This window comes from Neovison vison, chromosome 1 (assembly GCF_020171115.1).
Source record: "Neovison vison isolate M4711 chromosome 1, ASM_NN_V1, whole genome shotgun sequence".
Lineage (NCBI taxonomy): Eukaryota > Metazoa > Chordata > Mammalia > Carnivora > Mustelidae > Neogale > Neogale vison.
The window spans coordinates 15,690,017-15,711,167 of NC_058091.1; the positions used below are offsets into that span (position 1 = coordinate 15,690,017).

At 46.9% G+C, this 21,151-nt stretch overlaps 1 protein-coding gene across 1 annotated transcript in view; it reads right to left on the bottom strand.

Moving 5' to 3' along the window:
• The window catches only part of MTHFD1L (methylenetetrahydrofolate dehydrogenase (NADP+ dependent) 1 like), a 186,223-nt gene extending 166,008 nt beyond the window's left edge, over nt 1–20,215 (bottom strand). Inside the window, exons 1-7 of the mRNA XM_044244055.1 lie at nt 19,963–20,215; nt 12,519–12,603; nt 11,392–11,442; nt 11,248–11,301; nt 7,842–7,966; nt 5,890–5,990; nt 3,394–3,530 (exon numbers count right to left, since the gene is read on the bottom strand). Coding sequence (XP_044099990.1) covers nt 3,394–3,530; nt 5,890–5,990; nt 7,842–7,966; nt 11,248–11,301; nt 11,392–11,442; nt 12,519–12,603; nt 19,963–20,189 — 780 coding nt within the window. The 5' untranslated portion in view covers nt 20,190–20,215. The remainder of the gene's footprint in view (nt 1–3,393; nt 3,531–5,889; nt 5,991–7,841; nt 7,967–11,247; nt 11,302–11,391; nt 11,443–12,518; nt 12,604–19,962) is intronic.
• Nucleotides 20,216–21,151: the final 936 nt, after the last annotated feature.

Below are 21,151 nucleotides of genomic sequence, written 5' to 3' on the forward strand. Positions count from 1 at the left end.
AAACGGAAAGAACAAGGCTTTGTCTTGAGGTGCAACAAGCAGTAGGTAGACCAGGGAGAAGGGGGCCAGAGGCCAGATAAATTTCAAAGACCAGCATGAGGAGCCCTGAACCATCCTGTCCATATTTTTGGCTACAGAGACGAAGCAGTGGAAAAAGGCCACAGTCTCTAAGATTCACGGTGGGGCCATTCTACGTACCCGGGAAACAATGTGTCTGCAACAATTCTTCAACAGAACCTTCCTGGATGTCTGAAAACAGGAAAGTTACCCAATTTCTAGATTCTCTAGAGAGTAGAGTCGCTGGTCGTTCTGAAAGTCAGGACGAGATTTATCCCAAAGAAGAGTCAAGGTGATTTATTTCCATCATAAAAAAGTACTTTGAAAGATGCCTTTGTTTTACCAAAATACAGATACAACCGGCCAAATTATCTGCGACAGCTGTGAAAACATTCAGTTGCCATTGAAGGTATTTTTCTCTTTTCCACCACAGCTGTTCAGTCCAGAGCAGGGTGTGTTTTCTTCTTCCACTAACCTCCCAAAATCAAAAATTCTCGGCTCTGAATTGGGAGTCCCTGAATTTTCTTGCATAGGCTGCCCCCATGTGGTGACCACTCAAAAAGCACAGAGGTTTTGAGCTTAGCGGGGCAACCACGTTTCTGAGCTGCCTTCACAGGGGAAAGAGCTGCATGTATTAGACCCACCTGCAACTCAGGTATCACTTCTCGGTCGAGACACCTGCCTCCCCGGGGCAGGACTGCAACTTCTCACTTCTGTTCTCATGGGGCAACATAAGGAACGTGTATTTTTCGATGTTGTTCTGCAGTTACTTTACTGTCCTTAACACACTTTTAATTTAACTTCACTTTGCTTGAAATGTGTAAAAATTCATGGCCATTTTTTGAAATGAAAAACGTTGTTAAAACTGTCCCAGCCATGAAAATGTAAACAGATGATAGAATGCACCTGGACACCCAGCCCACTGCCCAGAAAAAAGGCACGGCCAACACCGGTGAGTCTCCTTCCACCTACATCCGCATCCTTGGCCTGCTAAATGGTTTCCTGATTGGGTTCAAGGACCAGACATTTTTTTATCTTGTTAGTTTATATATGTAGCCCTAAAGCATAGATATACACGGCACTGCTTTTAGACTTGAAATAAATGGTGTCACATGCAATGAACCCTTTTGCAAATGTTTTTCAACAAGTGCTATATTAAAAAATTCTTTCACATTGATATTTGCAGCTCAAGATCTCTTCAATATGGTCTTGCTTTTGCCCTTTTCCTCTGTGTAAATTTCATTTTATTACTACTTAAAGATTTTATTTATTTTTTTGACCGAAAGAGAGAGAGGAACACAAGCAGGGGGAGTGGGGAAGGGAGAAGCGGGGCTCTATCCCAAAGTCTTGGGGTCATGACCTGAGCTAAAGGCAGATGCTTAACTGAGCTACCCAAGCACCCCCTCTGTTAAATTTTAGAATCAGCTTGTCAAGCTCACCAAAACAATAGTAAGTCAGGACTCTGATTCAAATTTATAGATTAATTTGGGCAGAATCAGTATCTTTAAGATACTGAGTTCTCCTTTTTTTTTTTCTTTAACAAGGCCAAATCTCTTTATTACTAAGCCACCAACATGCTGCCATGTCCGCTTCTCTGAATATTGAGTCCTCTTTTTTTTTTAATACTTTATTTATTTATTTATTTGACAGACAGAGATCACAAGTAGACAGAGAGACAGGCAGAGAGAGAGGGGAAAGCAGACTCCCTGCTGAGCAGAGAGCCCGATGTGGGGCTCTATCCCAGGACCTGAGCTGAAGGCAGAGGCTTAACCCACTGAGCCACCCAGGCACCCCAATATTGAGTCCTCTTATCCATGAACATGGTATCTCTATTTTAGAGTCTTCTTAATGACCTTCACCAAAATTATATAATTTCTTTCAAAAGATCAGAAATAACTTCTATTAAATATATCCCAGTACCTTATATTCTCATTGCTATTATAAACTGTAATTTAGAACCAATTTTAAAAAACTGATAAAAAGAATTACAGGGATCCCAGGAGGCACAGCTAGTTTAACTCAAGTCGATTTCCGGGTTGTGAAATCGAGCCCTGAGTCGGGCTCTGTAACTCAGCGCAGAGTCTGTTTAAAGCAGGACCTTCTCTCCCATACCCTATACTACTCACATGCTTGCACTCTCTCTCTCAAATAAATAAATCTTTGAAAAAAAAAATTACTCTTTTAAGTATGGGTGTGGTGTTTAGAAATGCATATATCCAAGAATCCGAGTGAACTTGTATTCATTCTCATATTTTTTTTAAGATTCTTTTGAGTGTTTTATGTAGGTAATGCTATCATCTAGGATTGATGACAGTCTGGTGTCTTCCTTTCCAAACAATATAAATTCTCTCTTTCTTCACATTACAGCACTGTCTAGTAATTCCCATACAGAGCTGATGAGGACTACCGATAACAGGCACCCTTCTATCTTTCCAAATTTTAAAAGAAATGTTTCTAATATTTCATTATTTAATGAGATACTTGCTCTAAATTTTTCATAGATATTTACTGGGTTAAGGAATTTCCGTAATTTCCTAGATAAGGTTTTTTAGGGAAAAAAATCATAAAGGATTTTGTCAAATGACTTCTGTATCTATGATAGTAACAGCATAGTTTTTTATCTGATAATGTGGTGAACTACGTCAGTAAATCTTAATGGATTTTTCTGATATTAAACCACACTGGCAACCCTATGATAACCCCAATCTGGTGCTGGATTTGGTTGAAATGAGCCCATAATTGTCCTTGAGCATTTTGTACTCTGGTTTGGGCACTCACAAAATGGGTTAGAAAGTGTTCTTTTCCATTCTTTGGAGGTAAGATTATGACGTGTTCTGATGGCGGTAGAACTCCTTTAGTTTGCATGTCTGGTGGATAGACTGGTCCAATGTCCTAAATGTATGTCAGTCTAATCATTGTACTTAAATCCATTTTGTAAGTTACATTTAGAAGTTTTCATTTCATACAGATTTTCAAATTTACCAGTTTACTAAAATTGTTCATAGCCTCTTTTTTTTGAAAATAATTTTTGTTCTGCGGTTATGTCCCTTTGTTCATTCCTAACACTGCTGGTGTTCTCATTTTGTTTTGATTATTTTGGCTAGTGGTGTTTCCATTTTATTAGACTCTTCCAAGAACCGACTTTTGGCTTAGTTGATCATCTCTGACATAAACTTGCTATTTCATTAATATCTGCTCTTTACTGTTTCCATCCTTTGAGATTTTCTGCTGTTCTTCCTCTCACTTATGTTCAATGCTTAGCCTATACATTTCTAGTCCTTTTCCTTTTCTAATATAAGCACTTACAATTCTATTTCCCACATGAAAGATGCTTACCTTGCTTTGAAGCTGAGGTGTGTTCCACTGGGAGCTCATGGTCATGGACCCTCTTCTCTGAAACAGGCATTGCAGGGCAGCTTCCAAAGACCCATGGGCTCCTATTACCAAGATCTTCTTTCCATCTAAGTTGACACCTATCCACCAAATGGAAATTTAGTATCATGATCAAAATTTCAGAGCCTTCCTCCCCTGCAGCTTTAGCAAAAGGACAAAGAACCTTTTAAAACTTGGCCCTCTGAGCCAAGTTAGAGCCCACAATGGCTACCATGACTTACTCTTTCTTTGTGAATGTTATGGCTGAGTGACTGAGAATCATCATCCCGATCACTCACATGATGGAAAAGCAGCATCTCAGTTTAGTGGCTAATGTTGTAAAGGTATATATGAAAAGCTCTGTTGTTATGCAACTCTGGTATATATTTTGGAGGAATTTTTTCACTGAAGTCCAGCTGACACATAATGTTACATTAGCTTCAGGCGTGCAATGCAGCAATTCAACGAGACTGTATGTCACGCTATGCTCACCATAAGCAGAGCTGCCATCTGTCACCATATGCTAGTCCAATACCATGACTCCATTCCCTATGCTGTACCTTTGATTCCTGAGACTTACTCATTCCATAACTAGAAACCTGTATATCCTACTCCCCTCTCAGCCACGCTGCCCACTGACCCCCCCATGGCAACCACCAGTTTGTTCTCTGTTTACAGGTCTGTTTCTGTTTTTTTGTTTTGTTTTGTTTCTTAGGTACCACATATAAATGAAATCATATGACATTTGTCTTTCTCTGACTTACTTCACTTAGCATGATACCCTCTACATCCATCCATGCTGCCACAAATGGCAAAACCTCACTCATTTTTTACAGCTGAGTAAGATTCCATATTGTATATGGACACATCTTCTCTATCCATTCATCCATCTGTAGATTGCTTCCATACCTTGACTGCTGTAAATAATGCTGCAATAAACACAGGGCAGCATATAGCTTTTGGAATTAGTGTTTTCATTTTCTTTGTGTAAATACCCAGGTAGTGGAATTACTGGATCACATGGTAGTTCTATTTTTGATTTTTTGAGGAACTTCCATACTGTTTTCTAGAGTGACTGCACCAGTTTGCAGTTTCCCACCAACAGTGCACAAGGGCTCCTTTTTCTCCACATCCTCCCCAACACTTGTTATTTCTTTTTTTTTTTTATTTATCTTTATTATTTATTTGATAGAGATCACAAGTAGACAGAGAGGCAGGCAGAGAGAGAAGGGGAAGCAGGCTCCCCACTGAGCAGAGAGCCCAATGTGGGGCTCCATCCCAGGACCCTGGGATCATGACCCGAGCCGAAGGCAGAGACTTTAATCCACTGAGCCACCCAGGAGCCCCCACTTGTTATTTCTTTTATTTTTTATTCTAGCCACTCTGATTGGTGTGAGGTAATATCTCATTATGGTTTAATTTGCATTTCCCCAATGGTCGGTGGTATTGAGCACTTTTCCATGTACCTGTAGGCCATATGTATGCCTTCTTTGGGAAAATGTCTATTCAGACATTTCTAATACTTTAATCAGATGACTATTATTATTATTGGGTATTGACTTGTCTAAGTTCTTTATATATTTGAGATATTAAATACTTTGCAATTTTTGCTTGATGGTTCTACATTTGGGTGTGCAGAGAAACATCTGCTTCTCTTTTATTAAGGTGGAACAGAAAAGATTTAGTTACTTAAATTTTTTTTTTTTTTAAAGATTTTATTTATTTATTTGACAGACAGATCACAAGTAAGCAGAGAGAGAGAAGGAAGCAGGCTCTCTGCCGAGCAAAGAGCCCGACACAGGGCTCGATCCCAGGACCCGGGATCATGACCTGAGCCGAAGGCAGAGGCTTAACCCACTGAGCCACGCAGGCGCCCCTAGTTACTTAAATTTTTATATACTCAGCTAGAAAGCCTTTAAAATATATGAAACTCATTAATCTGATAACCAAGAAAAAGAAATTATTCATTTCTATGTCAGTGACATAAAAGAGCTAGGTCAAGGGGCGAACAATGGAAATTAAATACTGATTATAGAAAGAGTTACTGCTCACTGATAAATCCCAATCGAGGTTCCCATACCCTGAACTACATCTGACAGCCTCCTCATTTAAATCTTGCACATAAGTTTTATTTAAGTTTATGTGTTAACAGATTTGAGAAGTTGAAGCTTGGAACATTTTCTGTTGTGGTTATTTTGAGTGTTTCCTGAGAGAAGCTGAGCCTTTGTTCACAACAGGTCACTCATCTTTACCAGTTTCTTTTTAAAAACTGTAATAGAGGTAACCTTGTTAGAAAAGTCTGTCAGAGTCATTTGTATCTCCTCGAAGATAAGCAAAAGAGCTGACATTCAATATTACTTCCATGTTTCAATTAGACTCTTCCAGAAAGAAATCCTTATTAAAAAATCAGTAAGTCCCAAAGAAGAGAAAATCGCAGCATTTCTAAAGCAGCAATCATACCTGACTTTTCAAGAAGTTCAATTACAGCTCTGGCCACAGGTGAGACGTAACATTCATGGGCATCCCCACGGACCAGCCTCCCCAGGTTGATGTCTGTTACTCTGAAGTTGAAAAAAAGGAAAGTTGTAAGCCAAAACATGGTCGAAGCTCCATCATCTGTAACTCACATGTATTTTTTTTTTAACACACTCTTTTTTTTTTTCTTCAAAGATGTTATTTATTTATTTTTTTGACAGAAACAGAGATCACAAGCAGGCAGAGAGGCAGGCAGAGAGAGAGAGGAGGAAGCAGGCTCCCCGCTGAGCAGAGAGCCCGATGCGGGGCTGGATCCAAGGACCCTGATGACCTGAGCTGAAGGCAGAAGCTTAACCCACTGAGCCACCCGGGTGCCCCTAACTCACATGTATTAATCCCAAACGATAGCCACATCAGCACTGGATAGACAGAATATATTAAGTCATTAAATATAAAGAATGGGCAAGAAAAAAGGCCTCTAGCTTTTTAGAGCAGTCCCTTGGGAAACTCTGAAGTGGCTCCTGTGGGTTGGGCCAACCTTGGCAATTCTGATTCTGCCTGGAGAGCAGGACGAGCACAAGGCCATGCAAGGCCTCGGCGTGCACAAGCGCAGGGAGCTCTGCTCGGTGCGCTCCATGGAACGGTGTCCCTAAGATGTGCAACCCTACTGTCGTACAGCCGAGCCTGCTTTTTCCTTGAGGGAATTTATATCTCAATCAGTATCAAAATCCAGGACCAATCCTAGAAATCTGGGGTGACCTAGCAAGATGTGGGGATTCACGAGTCTGATCCCCATTTAATATCAGTACTTACCTCCTTGGGAAATCAAGAAATAAAATCTGAGTGACCATGTACTTTGAATGGCTTCTGCGCTCTTCCTCTTTCAAATCCAGGACCCAATGGTCCCTAACTATCTAGTGAAACCGATGGGCTCCATACAAGTTCGTAATAAAATGGAGACACGGAAAAATGTTCATAGTTCTCTCTTTTCACAGAAGTTTTGACATTACACTTTGCTACCTGCAGGTTCTGGATGTTTTCTCACTGAACAGGGCTTCTTCTCCCTTCTAGTTAGTCTAGTACAGAACCAGAGATTTTCATGACAACTTTTCAGCCTGTGTTTGTGTCTACCCTGGGTCTGAGCGCCCAGAGAGGTTTGAGCATGGAAGGAGCCTGGGTGTATCCACCAGGCGGCAGCCTTTCAATCCAGCTACCATGAGGCATACTGGATGGGAGTCTGATTTTTAAATTTGCTTACAACCTTTGCTTACAATGCTAAATACATGATGCTCTTTTTGCCGCAGTACAAAACACACTTCCTATTTCCACGCAGGAAAATGAGGTTTTTCTCCTCCCCAGGAGAAGTCCCCATCGCCCACATGAATGAATATTCCTCGTCTCATGAGGTGGATGTCACGGCAGGACATGAGTCAAAGGCAAATATTAGCGCACCACATATTTGTAGCTTTTTCCTCTATTTTCAAATAAAACCTTGTGTTGTGAATGAAAGTGCTTGTTTCGCTTTTCTCAACTGGCCTGGGACCAAGGAAGCATGGGGTGTGATGGTGAGTCAGGACTCTGGGGTGGTTTCTTTGGTCTGGCAGAATTTTCACGGAAATGCTTATTTAGATGAGGAAGGCTGGCCAAGGGCTCTGTGAATCAGACAGGAGGTTACGAAATGCATGTGACGGTGTGAAGGATGTTCCTTCCAGAATGGCGCCCAAGCCCTATAAAAGGGCAAGTGCCTATTCCAAAATAGGTATGTAACTTTCTTATACGGAATTTAAAAAGCCCACAAATTCCTGAAATAGTTAAAGGACTCCTTCCACGCTTACTTACAGACCCAGCCGAAACAGTGGAACTAAAAGGAAAAAAGGTCACAGTAGAAAAGCTCGATTAGCAATAAGACTGGGTTGTTTTCTTCTGTATTTTCTCACCCATCCACATCCTTTTCTGGTTTCAAGGCATTGAGGACTTTGTTGCTAAAGGAGCTCTCGGAGATCTGAAGGGCAAGGCCATGTACTCTGGCGTCTTCATTAATCTTCAAGATTTCATCTATAATCTACAGAGGTGAAAAAAACAAACCCCAAAATCAATACTATAAAAATAAGACCCAATAAAAATAGTTTCATATAAAAAAAATAGATTCATAAAAATGCCTCGTTTCTTTTTCACTCCTTGTTGAAGTTGCTGTAAAGTAGAATGAAGAAAGTCTAATTTCTCTTTTCAACGTGTTTGTAAGTTCTCAAAAGCGGCATGGCTGAATTTTAGGGACTTCTTTGTCTTTCTTACTGCCCTACTCCCTGCCACAACAGAACAAAACCAAACCAAACCAGACTCTGAGATACGCAAAAGACAATTCCACGACTGTACTGGAGTGAAACACACTGCCAGCTTTCGGGGAGACCACGGGGCACAAATCTCGGGCGTTCCAACCCGGCCCAGACAAGCCTGTGTTTCAAACACAACGTATTCAACAAAGGCTTCCCAACTGCTGCCCTCTAGAAGCCATCACTCAGGCCCTTCGGTCCCCTGGGCCTGAATGGACCCAGATAGCATTTCCAAAGGCTTGTGATTGATAAATTTGAAGCACAGATATCTCCTCTTTATAGGAAACACTAAAATAACTCACTATTTCTGAAAAAGACTGAAGTACAGCTTGGGAAGGTGATGTAAAAATGTAAAAGCTAACAAAGGCCTGGGTGTGTCCTTCAATAAGAAATGCTCTGTCCTGTCTGTCTAGCTCTATTTATGCCAGGAGATAACACATGGTTTCATTTCACTTCACAATATTATTCGTTCCTAAATAGAAGAGACACCAGCGGGGCACCTGGGTGGCTCAGGGGGTTAAGCCTCTGCCCTTGGCTCAGGTCATGATCCCAGGGTCCTGGGATCGAGCCCTGCATCGGGCTCTCTGCTCACCAGGGAGCCTGCTTCCTCCTCTCTCTCTGCCTGCCTCTCTGCCTACTGTGATCTCTGTCAAATAAATAAATAAAATCTTAAAAAAAAAAAAAAAGAGACACCAGCCCAGGGATATGGGTCTCACTGTGAGCAGTGTTGCCTTCACCACCTGTTTCCCCGTCTAGCAAAAAATCACTGTGGTATTTCCATCTGGTGAGAAAGGAACATGCTATGATACACAAAAATCAAGAAAGAAAATTTTGTTCCATTCATTGACCAGGCTTTTGTTCATTCAACAGACATTGCATGTGTTGAGTCTCTACTCTGTGCCAGCTGAGACAGGAAATACAGTTGTGAATAAAATGCCTGCCCTCCTGGAGTTTATATTCTAGTGGGGAAGATAAGAGGGAAAAGGAAAAAAAATACTAATAATAATAACAACAAGAACAACAGTAGTAGTAGTAGTATAATCTCTGGGTATGGCAAACGATGGGAAAGAAAATGAAAGCAGACTAAGCTGGGTAAAGGGCTAACGGAGTAATGGGGGGCCAAGAGCCCAGAATGAAGTGAGGGGTCTGCTGTCACCTGTACTTGGGGTGTGGGAGACGCAACAACGAAATCTTAATAAAGATCCTTCCTCTTTTCCAACAGAATAGTAATACCACCATACAAATTTAGACTTACCAGAATGTTAAAGAAAAATAGGAAATAGATGATTGTCAGAAAATAAGTCCGGGAATAAAAAAAGTGAAGGGCTAGCAATACTGATGCAAACAACCCAAATGCAGACAACAGGTGTCCTTCTGCAAAGGGACAACAAATTTCTCGGCATTTGTTAATGCTGGTATGTCAGGGGGTCGATACTTGTAATATATCATAAAGGCAAGTGTGGCAGAAATGGTTTGCCCAGATATGGTTTCCCTTCTTCCTTAGTAATAAACTTTGGTTTTTAGGTGCCATAACAAATGGTTTAAGGCCACCTGGTGGAAAGGCTGTATTTCCCAGCCTTCCTTGCTTCGTGGCAGAGCAGTGAGGGTCAGGCCAATGACAGGGATGCATAACTGTGACTTTCAGGAACTGTTTCTGAAGGGAAGAGACTGGGAACCTGTCTTTTGCCCTTGTCCGGAATTCCTTTTACTTGCTGGTAACAAGAAGTCATTGAACCGAGCCCCATGATCTGGGAAAACAAGGAAGGTTAAAAAATCCTCCCCCTCTCTTGTGTACTGCAAAGAACCAGATCCAGGCCCTAAAAATGCCCATTCATTGTCTCATAAAAGATCAGGTGAACTACTTGCCTCCATTGTTGCATCTGAGCAAAACGCAAACAAAATGTAAGTTTCCTTCCTTCCCCCAGGTGGCTAAACTTTGACCACCCCTCACTTGGTTAGCAGACAACTCCTCCTGAGAAGAGTCTGGCCACAGGGTAAAACATTCTCTGACCTACTGTCCCATCAAGGTCCCCTCTCATCCCACTTTCTCACACCGGGTTCTCTGTAGCCTTCTCTACCCCGCTGTGTAAAAGAAAAACCCTTTTGGGGCACCTGAGTGGCTCAGTCGTTAAGCATCTGCCTTCGGCTTAGGACATGATACCAAGGTCCTGGGATCGAGCCCCACATCAGGCTCCCTGCTCAGCGGGAAGCCTGCTTCTCCCTCTCCCACTCCCCCTGCTTGTGTTCCCTTTCTCACTATCTCCCTCTTCTGTCAAATAAATAAAATCTTTAAAAAGAAAAGAAAAGAAAAGAAAAACCCTTTTGCTTACCTCTCAAAGGATTACAGATCTTAGATCTTACTGTCAGAGTATACCCCCTATTGTAATACTCCTTTTGAATCCTGTCTCTCCTTACTAAGTCTGGATTTATTCGGCACTGGCCAGAATGTGGATGTGATAAACAGGGTTGAATCTGCCATCTTGGCTATGAGATAGCACAACAGACCACAGGACAGCAAGACTGAAGGGACCCAAGCTTCTGGTGACCTTGTGATACCACCATACCTGCCTGCCAAACTTACTGACCTAAGAGAAAAATAAACTTCTGTCTTATTTCCTCTTCTGTTATTCGAAGTTTTCCATCCCTGGCAGTCAAATAAATCCTCACTGCCACAGCCCGTCTGAAGAAAAGCTAGTCACAGGACCAAACGCTAGAACGGCCGGGGTCTGGTTTCCTCGCCACTACTTGTGGGCGTGGCTGCTTCTCCCAGGCCTGACATGACACCTGCAAAGGCTATTACTCACTAAGTCCAGCTCCGGCCTTCCACAGAAACACGTACTGAGGGACCAACAGATCAAGGAGCATTTCCATTAGAAGGAGAAGTGACCTCTTCCCTCTAAGAACTCAGCCACCAGCAAAGACTGAACTTTTCCAACGACAACTAAGAGATGCTAACAGGTATATGATGTCTAAAGGGAGAAGCACCCGGTGTTCAAGTGCCCGTGGTAGTTACCTCGGCCTCGCTGCTATCCGGAGGAAGGCAAATGTGAGTGATGTTCAGACCAGCCTGTGAAAGGAACACAACGTTACTCTGTCGCTGTGAGAGAACGGAGCGTCAAACACGTAAGAGGAATTTGTAGAATTCAACGATCCTCACCTCTTCCGCCAAATTCTGGTTTATTTCCTGCATCAAGTTATCATCACCTGCCTAAGGAGATGGGAGCAAGAAGGAGAATGTAACAGCAACAAAAAAAATCTTGAAAAAGCACAAAACGTAATACAGAGATGAATTTTATGATGATAAATTATCTGATTTATTAGAAAGAGAAGGAAGTACAGGCTCTAATTGCTCACAGAAGGAGGCTAAGAGCTGGTATTTATTCACATGTCAGTATCTCCGCTTTCACATTATGTTACTTTAAAAAAAAGCGAAAGCCCTCCTAAGTCTCGAGTGACCACCAGCCGGCACCGCTCTCTAAACGAGGACACCCGAGACAGGGCTCTAGGTGGCCTGCCCGGAGCTGCAGAATCCTGGGAACTCCAGGCTCAGGCCACTCTTCTTTCTACCCTTCTCGCTTGCCTGTCTTTGCAGGGGGGATGGAGACGACCCCCAAGAATGCGAGTGACCTGAGCACGGCTCCAGTCTCGAAAACCACAGCGCCGCTGGGACTCTAGGCCGCTGTCCTGACACCTTCCGTGTGGCCCACCTGCTGTGCTGTGTGAGCTTCCAGGTGTGGCTCCCCTCCTGACTGCCCTGTCACCCCAGGGGGGCGCTAAGAAGGCAAACCAACCACCATTGGGAACGAAGGGGCCACAGCCAAGAGATGGACAGGAAACGCCAAGTCCTTCTGACACATACTGATGTCTGGCCCTTAGGACCTACGGCAGGCTTTAGCAGGTTTCGCAGTAACCTCACTAAGTACCATTCCTCACCAGAAGCAAAGGGGGGAACTTTGCCCCTTCTCACATTCAAGTCACATCTGATAGGCATCTCTGAGCACATATGGACACAGTATGTCCATATAACCCCATGCAGATGGGTGCCTACCTCCTAACTTCACAAAGCTACTCACACCCAGGGGAGAAAGACTCCCACCCAAGCAGGGAGGGAACTAACCAGCAACCCAGCAGGAGCAAAATGACCAAAGGAAGAGGGACCCGACAGTATTTCCATCTCTGCCCTCTCCTCCCTATTAAGACCACTTCTGTGACAAGAGATACCCTGGTCTTCCGTACATGATTCTCTTCTTCACTGAAAAGCATCCTCAAAGAGCAGCACCTTACCTGAATAATAGCAAGCACCGGCTTAAAGGTAGGATTTTTTTCTTGCAATAAACTCAGAACCTCTTTTGAATTCCGAATGACTTCCCTGCATTGAGAAAGAAAAGACAACCCACAGTCGTGTCTTTGTTAATGACTAGAAAGGACCGATCCAACACAGTTTCCTAGAAAGCTCGTTGCTGTAAGTGAAAATAGTCAGACGACAGAAGGATGCGCTTCAAGCGTGGGAAGTGTGGCGACGAGGGGCGGGATAAGCATCCTGAAGTACAACACAGCGTAAACTGTGACCATCTGATTTTAAAAATAAGCAGAGGCATGCAAACAAGCTGTTAACAATTATTTTCCTGGGGTGAATTCTCCTGTATTTTTCAAGTTGACTATAATACAAACATCTTACTTCTTCTTAAATGATCCCATTCCTCCACCCACATCCATCCCTAGGGGTTCCAACAGGGACGGCAAACATTGGTGCGGGGGAGCGTAGCAGAGACTGGGGAGGGGGCTTGCTGCCAGACAAATCCCAGGTCCCAGAATTCAAAGGAATGTGAAGGGAGTGGGAGGGGAAGAAAACAGAGGGGAAGGGAGGGGCAGGCTGGGGAGTAAGGATAGAAAAGGGAAGTGGAAAAGGGGGGGGGTGATGGGAACAGAAACGCTAGGGCTGCATCAGAATTGGATATGCTCCCCAGGCCTCTTGGGGAGAGAACCTGTCACTCCTCAGAACTCCCCACCACCCAAATCTGCATTTGGACTTTCCTAAAAGCCCCACCAGATGCCACTGCCACCTTAGTATCACTGGGAGGGGGCAAGGGGTGCCAGCCCAGGAAGGGCAGACCCAGCTGATGTACGAGCCACAGGCTCCTCCTGCGGACTTCTGGGCTGAGCGATTTCAGACTCCTTCACTCCCATCGCTGTGACGTGGGCCTCCCGTGCATGCGAAGTTGGCTTTTCTTCTCTCAGGATAATAGACAAAAGGCTCAGCCAAGGCAGTACCTAGGCCCCCTGTTAAGACTGTCTTTAAATTGTGTCTTCTAGGGGCGCCTGAGTGGTTCAGTGGGTTAAGCTTCTGCCTTCGGCTCAGGTCATGATCTCAGGGTCCTGGGATCCAGGCCCGCATCAGGCTCTCTGCTCAGCGGAGAGCCTGTTTCCCTCCCCCTCTGCCTGCCTCGCTGCCTACTTGTGATCTCTCTCTCTGTCAAATAAATAAATATAATCTTAAAAAAAAATTTTTTTTTTTGGTCTTCTATCTCTGATAAGGTCTTAGATGCACGAAACAGCTTCCAGAAACTACAAAGTGAATTTCCAGGCAGAGAACATCAGCTCAGTAACCGGCTGAGGGGACAAAGGCCCTGCTGAGCTTTGCAGGGTTTTCAAAGACGCTGATGAGTGTCCTGGAGGAGGCGCTCCTGAGCAGGTAGCTGGAAAGGGAGCTGTGCTCAGGAGACACCCAAAGGCTCCAAAACCCCACCAGGAGGAGCCTTCCCACCTGACGCCCGGGCTACCCGAGACAGAACAGGGAGGCATGCACACGTACATGACCTGCAAAGATTTTCGTGTCTTGTTCCTGAACACCTAGCCGAAGCAACTTAATTCTCCAAGAAACGACTGTATTATTGCGTTGGATACACGAGACTACGTGCAAGTTTACAAGCTGCCTTGTAAGTGAGCACTAAAGTCTCCTGTCCAATAATGTGTGGCTGAGGGCCTCAAGCTATGCTGTTTCTCTCCATTTCATGACTGCTAATTTGGGCCGAGGGGGGTCCTTAATTCTGCCTGGTTCCCCAAAAGTCGCTGGAACATAGGTCCCCAGTGGTTTTTGGCAATATGCACAAAGAGCACCGGGGGAGCCTGATAAGAAGCAGGCTTTCTGTGCCTCACTCCAGAAAGTTGGGAGTTGGCAGGGCTGGGTGAGGCCCAAGAACGTGCATTTTCAACAAGGAGCCTCAGGGCTCCAAGGTGTGGGTAAAGGGGACCAGCCAAGCAACAGGATGTGCTCCCCACCCCCCGGACCTACACCATCAGTTTACTGAGTCTCGGACCAACTCCAGGAGCCTCATCTGCGAAAAACGGTGTCCTGCGGCTACCCTAGAACACTAAAAATTACTCGTTTGACAGCAACAGTTTTCCCAAAAACTCTTCATAACCTTGACCACCCCTCAATGAAGTGAAGGGACCAAACACTTCCATAAAACACAAACCTGTCACCAATGAAGCTAACAGGGCTAATTCTCCCCATTCTTTGGGGTTACTCATGATTCCTACAGGGATCAGCAAACTTACCATGAAAGCAGTCAGCAGGCTTAATTGATCTAAAAAGTAGGATAAATGTTTCTAATCAGAGATTTTCTCACTCCTGGGAAAAAAAGCTGCGTTGTCAATTTCCAGCGACCGCCTGCCTCTCTCCTGCCAGGCCACCAGGCCACCAAGTGTAACCAAAATTCAGAACTTCCTTACTGAAGAACATTGTCAAATTTATAATAATGTAACTAGTAACTTAAAGTATCAACCACTGGAAAAGACTTCAATTGCCTCCATTTTGACCTTTAACTTTCTAATTGATGGAATTCTTCCTTCCAGCTTATCTCATACCTCAGGCAAAAGACTTGCAAGGCAAAGTGTCCCTAGATGGGGGGGGGGGGGCGGGGAACACACAACGCAGATCACCCCCTCAAGCAGTAAGGGCAGCCCTGAGCTAGCAACACCCTACCCAGGATGGACCCCAAGACAATGACCCGAGTTCTACTGCCCACCCTGCCTGTGCCCACCAACCTCAGTCCCACATTTTCCTTATATAAACCTGGAAGTATCCTCAGCACTTGGGGGACTGTCTTTGAGAGGTTAGTCTGCTATCTTCCTGGTGTTGGCCTCACTGAAATAAATTTCCTTCTTGTCTCACCCCTTGTCTCTCTGCCTCTGAATTTTGTCAGTGGTTAAGGAGCTGAACCTGCTGCTTTGGAACCTTCAGACACAGGTGCTCTTGCACGCCAGCACCCAAGTTACATACCACTGACACCATGGACAGGCTGGTCTCCCTCTGGCTGGGAAATAATGTGTTCACTACGTAGAAGAAGGCTGTTGGAATAATGACCTCATTTCTCAGTCTCCCTTGCAGCTAACTGTGGCCACACGAGAGACTCAGAGGCAGCCGTAAGGTTATTTAAAACTACGGACTTAAGTACATCCCTGAGCGCAGAACCACTTTATTTCAAAGGGAAAAGAGGTACCAGTGTGCACAGAGCGTTGAAATTTCCAAAACAGGGGCGCCTGGGTGGCTCAGTGGGTTAAGCCTCTGCCTTCGGCTCAGGTCTTGATCCCAGGGTCCTGGGATCAAGCCCTGCATCAGGCTCTCTGCTCAGCGGGGAGCCTGCTTCCTCCTCTCTCTCTGCCTGCCTCTCTGCCTACTTGGGATCTCTGTCTGTGAAATAAATAAATAAAATCTTTAAAAAAAAAAAGAAAAGAAAAAAGAAAAAGAAATTTCCAAAACAGCGTCTTCCAAAGATTGCCATCAGTATTCCAAGAAACAGTCCAGGCTGAAAGCACCAGCCAGAGCAGCTTAATAAATCTACAGCCCTGGTAATTTAGTGGATACATTCAGTACAACAGTAACAGTAGTACTGACACAACTGATGTCGGCTTGGATGACTGGGCACTTCCTATGAATCCTTCCACGCATTTTCCTCTCTAACTGAATTCAGAGCGTGAGCTACACCTGGCATCCGGCTAGAGAGCTCAGGTCCCCGTTTCCCCCATAGCTCAAAGGGCTCAAGACACTAACTGCTGGCCAACGAGGCTGTGAGCTGTAGCCAGAAGGACGGAAGGAACATGCAGCAAAGAGAAAGATACAGGAGCACCCCAGCCCCTCTCCCTCTTGCTGCCTTTTGCCCAGAGCTGGAGCAGGGAGCAAAGATCATAGGGTCGTCATCCTATCTTCCCTGTCTGCCTCCCCCTGGACAGTAACGTCCACAACAGTTGGGGGTATTTTTATTAAAGCAGCCTCGCTCGTTTCCTATTTATGCATAGGCCTGAGCTGGGAGCTTTAATCTTATTTGCTGTTTCACCCAATTTCAGATAGAAATGGAAAGACAGACCACTGTTTTGCAAACCACAAAGGAAGAAAAGCAGCTGGCAGTTAAACTATGGCTCCATCTTTTCTTCACAGATTGTGGATTCTGTAAGTACTGAAAATTCTTTCGGTACTGATTTAGATGTAGACATTTTTTGTTTGCCATAAACCACTCATATGAGCATAAAAAGTAAAACTACCAAACTGAAATATTCCTAAAAGTTCTTCACATCCAGGATAGGACTCTTCTGAGTGTCTTTTTTTTTTTTTTTTTAAAGAATATTTAACTTAAGTCATTTCTCTACCCAGTGTGGGGCTCGAACTCATGACCCCAAGATCAAGAGTCACATGCTCCTGGGACGAAGCCAGCCAGGTACCCCCGAGTGACTTTTTTGATCCAAGTGTCCTGATGGCAGTTTCTCTCCCTTCCCCAACAACATCACCCTCTGTGCCATCAAGGGTGTTAGTGATGCGTCATTTTTCAAAAAACTGTATCACTTCTATCCCTGCAGTTTTCCTTAAATTCCTGACACCCATTCTGTAAGTTTTAGTATTAGCATTTTCTCAATTCTACCAGATATCAATGGACAGTTGTCAGACAACAACGAGAAATCATTTTATTTCCTAAAACAGGTCTTCCATGACTTGTTGATGGAACTATTAGGGGTTATTTGGGGGAAATGAGAGGTCACTCACTATGCTTTTGAGGGAGATTGTTCATTCACCTTTTCTGGTATATGGCCATGAAAAAAAAAAAAACATACACGGATTTGCGGATGTCTATCCTAGGTGACTTCTGGCTAGGCCCACCTCCCCTCCTTCCTCCAAGCCCTGGGGGAATCTCTCGGAGGACAGTTTTGTCAGATGACACACATACGTCAATTACGTTACAATATGCATGGCCCAGGTTCCCATGGGTACAGGCAATGACAAATAGATGATGACTGTCACGTGGCCAACAGCAATTGTCAGACACAATCGATTAAAAGACTAGTTTTGGAGATATTAAAAAATATGCCACTTGGGATCAGCAGAGTATAGTGATGTCCATAACAGCTTCTGAAGCTGGTGATAACGGTTCCCTTTTCCTATATGAGCAGAGATCAAACAGCCTGCCCCATCTAGTAAGTACTGGAGTCATACTGCAAAGCAAAGCACCTAGCCCTTAACCATAACCCTATGAAGCAGCAATTCATTGTACAAACCTCCTCTTTGCAGTTTAGAACAGGAGTACAGGGTTAAGAATAGACTGTGCACTTTTAAACAGTTGGAAACATCAAATAATAACATTCTGTAACATGTGAATATTATACGAAATTCAAACGTCAGTATCCATAAATAAAATTGACTTTGTCAGTAAAACACTATGAAAATGATATTTTTCTCACAGAAAAATACCTACATAATAGCTTCTATTTTGCCTATTGGCCTGCAAAACCTAACCTATTTACTTTCTAGTGCTTGGCAGAACTGCTAACCCCTGGCTTAGAATGCTCAAAAATAAATTATAGGGGCGCCTGGGTGGCTCAGTGGGTTAAGCCGCTGCCTTCGGCTCAGGTCATGATCTCGGGGTCCTGGGATCGAGTCCCGCATCGGGCTCTCTGCTCAGCAGGGAGCCTGCTTCCCTCTCTCTCTCTCTGCCTGCCTCTCCGTCTACTTGTGATTTTTCTGTCAAATAAATAAATAAATAAATTATAAACAATAGTCAATATTTGTGGAGGCCTTGTTATTACAGTTCCTGGATTGTGCATTTTATACGTGTTCTCTCTTTCCATAACCCTTTGAGGTCGGCTACCACTCCCCCTCTCCCCCAGTGCAGGAACTGACATCACCCCTCCCTCCTCAGTGTCAGCAGGAGCCTGACCCAGGCCTCCCCTCCCCCACCATCCTGCACATCTCTAAGTCAGGTAGTGAAAAGAACATTCATGAATCCAATCCATAAACGAACCCGTGTTGAGTGACGCATTCACCCATCATGTCACAAGTGTCCACCCTACACATGGCCCTCTTTCCAGGAAGAAGGATCCAGCAGTGAACAAGAGACAAGGGCCCCGGCCCCACAGAGCTTTCACTCCAGGGAGGTGGGGGGACACAGGCAATAAATGCACAGGAAAGTTTCGGGCAGCTCTAAGAGCTCCCTAGAAAATAAGGGGGGGCGGGTGGTTTCTGCCTCTCATACTGTCGTCAAACCCTAACCCATTAAGGCGAGCTCAGCTGTACCCTGTTGAAGTTCTCCTGACCCGAAGAGGCCTAAAGGAGCTCCTGCATTCCGGAGGAAGACAGGATAAACTAAGCAGAAGGCTCCTTAGAGTCACCGGCCACATCATAAAAGGCTTGGGAAACAGAGGAGGTAAAGGCAATTACTTTTACAAAGAGGGACGGAAGGAAAAAGGATGAGGATCTGAATGGATGGAGAACAGCCTACTCAGGGTCATGGCCACCAGGAACCGGCGGGGGGGGGGCAGGCAAGGGCTTTCCCGACTCCTCCAGGTTTGCCCTGAGTGCTTCACGCCTCAGGTTTAGTTCCCCGGCGAACCCACTCCTCCAGGAAGGGCCATTCAACCTCTTGCTGCGCTCTCTCCCACGGAGCGGCAAGGAGAGGGTGCACGCGGGGGAGGAGAGGCGCGAGTGGCATCTCCGGTGAGGGGGAGGGGAAAAGGCTGGGCTCAGGACTCCCACAGTTCACTTCTGGGTCGGGCGAGAACTTTCCATTCGCAGCCGCGCTGGGGACCCCCGGCCCCGCCCATGCGGCGATGGGGGCAGGCGTGGACCCGACTCCTCGCCCGCATTCGGCCTGTGGTCAGATGGGCCCCGCTGCACGTTAACGCGCCCAGAAGAGGATTATGTAACCGAAGCAAGCAGGCATTCCCACCCGCAGAGCGGCGGCGCGGGTCGCCGGGCACCGCGCAGGTAGGCGCGGGCGCCGGGCCTAGGCCAACTCTCCCCGGCCCGCGCCGGCATCTCGTGCCCGCCCCAGCCGCCGCCCCTGCTCCGCCCCGCTCCCGCCCTCCGCCGCGCCGCCCCCTTCCCGCCCGCCGCGCCGCGCCCGGCGCCGTTGCATCAGAGCCGGCCGGGGTGGCGCACGTGGAGCGGGCCGCGCGGTCTCGGGGTGCCGCACCCGCCCGGGATGCCCGCGCCCACGCGATCCCCGCCCTGGGCCGGCCCCGGGGGCCCGCACGCGCTCCCGCCCCGCGAGGCCCGCCCTCCCCGCCCCCCACCGCCGCCGGGCGCCCCGAACAAGTTAGCACCAAGCACTCCCGAGGCGGAGCCCCGCGAAGCACCCGCGGGCCACCCCCAACCCAGGACCCCGCCGAGACCTGAGCGCCCCGGACGCCCCACCTCCTGCGTCCGCGGCCCCCGGAGCGGCGGCGAGCCCCGGACACTCACCTGACGAGCGAGTCCCGCGCCGGGGGCGCCTGGCTGCCCTGTCCGCGGCTGCTCCCGACCTGGGCGTCCCGCAGCCGCCGCTGCCCGAGCAGGCCCCCCCCGCCGCCACAGCCGCCGCCGCCGCCGGTGCTGCTGGCGCGACAGGGCGCTCGGAGGCGGAGCGGCGGGCCCGGGGGCCGCGGCGGACGGCGGAGCCCGCGCAGGAAGGACGGCAGGCGCGCGCTCATGGCGCGGGGGCGCGGGCGGGCCGGGCGAGGCGGCTGCGGCGGGCCGGGCGGAGACGGGGCTGCGCAGCGCGGGGACGCGGCGGCGAGAGGCTCCTTCGGGGGGCGGCGGGGCGGGCGCCGGGCAGGGAGCCGGCGCGCGGGTAACGGGCCGGTGGCGGGAAGGACCAGGACCTGGCTCCCGAGCCGGCGCGGGGAGCCCCTAGGGGGCACTGCACCTAGAGGCCGTGACGTGGAGAGGGCGGGGGCCTGCGGGGCGCGCGGCCGGTCCTAGTGGCCCGGCCGTCGGAGGCAGGCTTTCCGGCGCTGCATCGCGGCTGGAAATTGGCCGAGCGGTAGCAGGCGGGGGAGGGTGGGGCATCGGGGTCCAGCGCAGCGACAGTACCTCCTGCCTCCTGCCGAGGATGCTGACGCTGGCCTGCCCCAGGTGGGAGTCCGCTTCCTGGAACGCCCCTTGGCTGAGCCTCCCGGCGCCGCTACGGGATGTTTTACGCTGCAGGTGGTCTAGCCCTGAAGGATGTGTGGGTCTTGGAGTTAAGAGGCTGACTTGTAGCTTTGGGCGAGTTAATCTCTGTGAACCTCAGTTGCCTTCCCAGCGGGGGGGTGGGAGGTTGGGGTACCAGGTGGTGGGTATTATAGAGGGCACGGATTGCATGGAGCACTGGGTGTGGTGAAAAAATAATGAATAATGTTCTTCTGAAAATAAATAAATTAAAAAAAAAAACAAAACGAGATTATCCCGGTTTACAATCTTGGCAGGACTATAAATCCCAAGCAAAGCGGGAATAAAACGAGTCCAGGCTACAAAGGGGTTTTCCAGTAGCTGAGCCCTGTCGAAGTGCTGGAGTTTCATTTCCTTTAATCCTAATCAATTATGCAGTTCTCTCTGGAGTCATGATGGGGTAACCTGCTGAGAAACCGACCCTAAAATGAAACTATGTAAACTGAAAACGCATTGAATGCAC